The sequence below is a fragment of the Fulmarus glacialis genome, unplaced genomic scaffold (assembly GCF_000690835.1).
Source record: "Fulmarus glacialis isolate BGI_N327 unplaced genomic scaffold, ASM69083v1 scaffold9381, whole genome shotgun sequence".
NCBI classification, from domain to species: Eukaryota; Metazoa; Chordata; class Aves; order Procellariiformes; family Procellariidae; genus Fulmarus; species Fulmarus glacialis.
Window position 1 is genome coordinate 44652 of NW_009190848.1, and position 6000 is coordinate 50651.

A 6000-nucleotide genomic window follows, 5' to 3' on the forward strand; every position below is an offset into this window, starting at 1 on the left:
CACAAAGGAGTCCTACAGAAAGATGGGAAAGAGAAAATGGGAACAAAGCTTGATGGACACCAGAAGATGGAGACTGAATGTTAGCAGAACTTAAGGGGGCAGAAAAATTAGGAGTGGTGATAAAAGAGTTGTCAGACCTGCCAAGAGAACTATGAAGAGAAATCTAGAATCAGCAGAGACTAAGAACATGGGAAAGAGAAAGACTAAAAAGTGTAAATCACACGAGGAAACGAGACAATAGGGACTGATGGGGGATGAGGATGGGATTTACTGAGAGAAGACTTAGGACAGATGGGCGGGAAGACCATAGGCAGAAGACTGTGCAGAGGAGAATGGGACTTTCTGGGCAAAAAGGCTTGAATGAGGAGTCATGTATAAAAAGAGGGGGCCGGGGACAAAAGATCTGGAGAGGAGATAGGACAGAGACTTCAACTAGTCCAGCAGGGATGGTTTAAATAAATGTCACATTTGGAGTGAAAGGGTAGAGGAACTCATTCACATAAAAGTCATCTCCCAGATTTCAGATGAAGTTCAAGATTCTTGAAGCTCAACCTCTGTTTGCATCAAATATTTGTGAAATGCACTGACAACGCATGCTTCACTCCCCTCTAGTTACTGTATAGATGCCAACGACTTTTTACTGATATTATTTTACTGATAGGAGTTCTTATATCAAATGGCTGAGGTTCATGCAGTGGATCTAGATGTTCTCAATGGGCTGATATCACTATGTGAGTGTATTTAACGTAACATGACAGATGCATGCACTGTAACAGTGCATTTGCATTATTCCTTCATTTTGCAAAGGTAAAATACAAATGTGGATGTCTTTTTCTACAGTTACAAGCATTTGTACAAGTTATGAATATGGGCTTTTGACTCCTATGAAATGCAGGAGCGAAACACATTTTTATTATAAACTCAGGGAGAGCATTTTATTCAGGAAAAAAGTTAGTTCAGTAAGTGACTCTGAAGTTTATGCCTATTCTAACTAAATTACTACTTGAAAAAGTCAGGCTAGGTCCTGAAGAGGAGAAGGTTCTGCAGGTTCTGCCCTGGCCAGTACACCTGTCAGCATGACACAAGGAGGAAGCAGAGGTATCCGATTTCTCATTGCAGACTTGCCCAAAACATGCTTCAAGCTGTACTAATTTAAAATTTTAATCATGCTTAACAGATCATCTGATAAAACACACCAAACAATGGAAAAGTTCACTCTATCTTTGTTACAATGCTTGCCTGTGCAAGAATCACAGCAGCATGCCTCAAAACAATCATAATTCAACTGTTCTTCCAGGTCACAGACAAAATGGCTGTACTGGCCAGAAAAGCCGTTGTTTTTAAAGCATATCCTGGGGCAAAGGGAGCCAAATAGTGTCTGTACGGCCTCCTCTCACTCATCCTAAGCCCATGAAATACTCTTATCAGCAGTTTAAAAGAAAGCTGGAGAACCTCAGCAGGTCTTCAGTATCAGCTAAAGATGACATTAGTCATGTCTTATGAAGTCAATTTTTACCTCTGCCTACCAACTTGGCGCTGTTAAGAACAAAGACCACCCGGATACTCAAAAGGCAATAGTAGTTATGCCTTTTCAGTTTGTTTTTACTTATTTACTTACTAATGACCTAATAGCATTAGGTCAATAAAGGTATCAAAAAGGGTGAAATTCTATTTGCCCCCATTCAATCTATAGTCTTTTATGTCAAGCATGATTACTCTATATGTTCTAAGGATAACATAGGCTGAAAGGACAATGCCCAAAATACTATGCTAGGCTAACTCTTAATGAGCTGACTTTGGATAAGATGAATAATACCAGGATCCTACATGCAATTTCACACCATCCATGTTAATTGGTCATTTGTGTATAGCTGTGTATGTTCTTTACATTTGTGTACAGCTAATCTTGGAAACCAGTTCCAGGCACATGAAGGACAAGGAGGTAATCAAGAATAGTCAGCATGGGTTCACCAAGGTGAAGTTGACCAGCCTGATAACCTTCTGAGATGAAATGACTGGCTTGGTAGATGAGTGGAGGGCAGTGGATATTGTCTACCTTGACTTCAGAAAGGCTTTTGACACTGTCTCCCATAAGATCCTCATAGACAAGCTGATGAAGTATGGGTTGGATAAGTAGACAGTGAGGTTGACTGAAAATGGGCTGAACGGACAGGCCTGAGGATGGTAATCAAAGGCACAAAATCTAGTTGGAGGCCAGTAACTAGCAGCATACCCCAGGGGTTAATACTAGGTCCAGTCCTGTTTAACATATTCATTAATGATCCGGATGCCGGTAAAGAGTGTGGATATATTAAAAAGCAAACGAAACCAAACCAAACAAACAAAACCAACAAAAAACCCCACCAAAAATAAAAAAAAATCCCCCCAAGTCCCCAAAAAAATAAAACCAAACAAACAAAAAATCCCCGCAAACCCCCCAAAAAAGCTTGACTGTGCATCACAGGCAAGCCTGCTTTGCTTTACACCAGAAATTTAGAGAGTGGACTCACGGACATGAGTTTTGACACCCTCTCAGTTCTAGCTCTAGAACCTGTTCCAAAGTGCTGGAAACAACAGTGAGAACATGTTCTTTTTAAGTATGTTTCCGTTGTCTACAGAGAAGGTAGCATCAGCAAATCCCCACTACCAGGGGACAAAAAGCAATAGCCTAGATCTGTACTGACAGTTCTCAGCTGGGGGTAGAGGGTGATTAAAATAGTACCTATTCATTTCTCCCTTTCTGTTCTTATGCCATCCTCGGTCTGACATCTGTAGTGACAGGTTGCCCTGCTTCTCTTCCTCCCTGCCTCCCCCCTGCCAAAAAAATCCCACCCCAAACCAAAAAAAACTCCTTACTATTTTTAGTCTGTGTACATAAGCTGCTGCATTGCAGTCAGCTGCAAAGCTCGCTAGAGAGCTCCAGTTCCAACCACTTTCATACTCCCTTCAACTTTCCACTTCCTGGGTTTCCTCTCATTTCCTCATATTGTTTCCCCTCTAATGATTTTCTCCCTCCACTTAGCGCTGGTTCATTTGCTTATGCTTTCCTCCACCAGCTCCCACCTTCATGTATCTCTTCAGTTGGGCAGCAGTTGTCCTTTGACCTTTCCCATTCTCACCCCATTTCCTAACCAGCTGCCAAAATCTGACCCATGTTTATCTGGAAAATAAGACAGATCAAGCTGCTTCCCTTCATCTTACTCTGGCTCAGCACCAGTCATCTGGCTGCCAGACTAAATGGCCTCAAGTCATAGAGGTCCAGATAATCAAATCCTAGAAGGCTACAGCGCTCCTATAGGTGTCTGTGGAGGCTTCCCATCCTTCTCACAACCCCCACCCTCGGTTAGGTAAATCACTACAGCATTGCTAAGCTAACTTGTGGAGAAGGAATCCTGAGAAACATATAAAATGGGCTCCTCTGTAACGTGCTTCCAGTCACACCTCCCTCCCCTGAAACCAAGCGAAGAACATGCTGCACAGGCTGAGGTAGCTGGTTCCCCACTGTCCTCACCATCTGGGAAGGAGCTCCTTTGAAGCCTTTGTATTGTCAACACGTATCTAAGAAAAGCCCCACTGCCAACTGCTCCGTCTCTCAAATAGGCTGTCTAGTGCCACACGAAGCTTTCAAGTTTCACTATTTATTAGTTGCTGCACAAAATACGCTTGGGCATTTTACAGGTAAACTCCTCTAGTTCTTTCATAACTTCAAGTGCATTTGCCTCATTTATGCTACATCTACTGTAATGATGCTTAAAGTATTTCTAGCAAGCATTTGTTGGCCTTCCTACTTGTGAATGGAAAATCTGTTTCAAGATTTTAATGATAGTTTCCAGTTTCTCAAGTTGTGCAGTTTACTGCTTAGGAGGACGAGTGAGGGCTAAGGTTTCCAAAACCTTTCCAAAACTAGGTCATGCCTAGTGAGCGATGACTACAGAAGCTGGCTTGCTTCTGTAGCGTATGACAACCTTAAACACTCCAAAATGAAACTTAGGCAACAGTTGAACGTAGTGAAACAGCACCAGCTACAGAAACCAATGAAGTCTTGCACAAAAAGCATTCTCTGTGAGAACTTTGCGGGGTGGGGTGCTGGTGTTTAATCATGATGTGCATTTGTGTTATCAAAGCCTTAGCGTTTTTTCCCCGCTCATTCCTTGGGGGACCAGGTGGGTTGGAACTGCGGGTGCGGAGAGTGTCTGCAGCTGACTGATACTTCCTTTTACAGACGACCTCATACAGCTACCTAAAGCTACATATTCTATAAACAGCGCATTAAACATGCGCCTCCCAAGAAATCCTTCTTTGTGGGTTAAGTACGTAGACTACATACAATAGCCATGGGACTTAATTGTCATCTTCAAAAACACAAAAGAACATGACACAGTTACAAGTACATGGAGTGAGCAGAACAATCTACAGAAAGACTCATCCATATTCTTCCCTGTACTAGAAAGGGGAAATGAAAGATAAGTGTTAGGCTGGGGATTGGACACTTCATTGCTGCTTATAAATGCTACACCCATTTATTAGCACCACCAATTCAGAATTAGTATTAAAGAAAATATAATTTCTTCATAAAACAGCCAAACAATAGTATTTTCCAGCAAATACACATGCCATATTCAATATTACAGGCCAAGGATATGGAGTGAACAGACTGCAGCTGTGAGCTGCCATGAAAGGGAGGGAGAAAAAGGCAGGAAAGAACTTGCAGGAGAAGGATTTGGGGGGTGAGAAAGAATCAATAAGTGAGACCCTTCAGATAAAGCATTTAAAGGGGCAAGCAAGCTGTCTGCTGTTTGCTTCTTGCTATACATTCTAGGAAACAAAGCACTGTACATTTTTTTGTAAATAAATATTACTGCAAAGAGTTTACAACTCTCTGTTCACTACTGCTGTCAACTATAGAATGTTTTTTTCTGTTATGTCTTCATGAACACATAGTAACAGCTTAGATTTATCTAATCAAGTAAAAACTAGAAACGCACACGAACAATGGTGTTACACAAATTTATAAAGACCAGCAAATGCCAATTCCATTGTCAGGTCCATCTGTCCTACTGTGAAATCAAACAATGTAAAAAATAGCATTATGGAACAGTTAACACCATCCTAATCAAGACTCCTACCTTGACAATGCTTTTTAGATCCTGCACATACATCCTCTCTGTCTCCAGAATCTCTTGGACGACTCTGTCTACGTAGAGGAGCTTGGGACTGGTGGGCTCTGTGACCAGGGACATTGCACAGTTTTTGCTCGCTCCTTTTGGTTCTGCTTTCCTTGGCATGCTTAGCCTTTTTTCAAGGCTTTCCTCAGGATCCTCTTGCTCTGCAGGGGAGTTTTTGCGTGGCTTGTTGCTGGAAAATCGCCTGGCTGGGACCAGTTCTAGCTTGATGGCACCCGTTTCTTTATCCTGGTTGAACAAGCCCAAGTGGCTGTTTGAAACCAAGGTCATTCTGCTTCCAAAGGAGCAGTGGCTGTCCCTGGAGGAAGCAGAGGAGGAAGTGGAGCTAAAGCTGACGGGACGGTCACTGTCCGACAGGTCCATGGTTTTTTTTTCACAGTAGCGGAAAGGTCTGCTGTCCTTGTGCAAATCCTCCCCTTTCGTCTTGGAGTCAAGGGCCTCCGTCACAGCTGGTAAAACGTCAAGCGGTAAGTGGAAGTCATCTAAAAAAATAAACAGAAGATGTGGGTTTACTGTTGCCGCTCCACATAACACAAAAGTTGACAACAGATACTTTTAAAGCTTTTTGCATACAAAACCGCCGCAACTCTATTTTAACTAAAAGACAACCAGAACAACGCGATTTGGGGGTCACCGTGGCTCTAATGCTTCTCAGGTGCTGGGGATCTCCCACTGGGAGCTACTACACAGGCACTGCATACCTCCTGCTCACATATATGTCTCTGGCACGTCCTTCTTGTGCCAGTGGGCTGGGCTTGGTGCTAGCCCATGCACTGCCCAGGCTCAGCACAGGAGAGAAATAAGACTCAAAGCTTTT

General features: G+C 42.7%; 1 protein-coding gene across 1 annotated transcript in view; it reads right to left on the minus strand.

Annotated features, from left to right (window-relative positions):
* PLEKHG1 (pleckstrin homology domain containing, family G (with RhoGef domain) member 1) overlaps positions 1–5657 on the minus strand; it is a 48290-nt gene extending 42633 nt beyond the window's left edge. The window contains exon 1 of the mRNA XM_009586452.1: positions 5127–5657. Within this exon, the coding sequence (XP_009584747.1) occupies positions 5127–5546 (420 nt within the window). The 5' untranslated portion in view covers positions 5547–5657. The remainder of the gene's footprint in view (positions 1–5126) is intronic.
* Between the last annotated feature and the right edge of the window lie 343 nt (positions 5658–6000).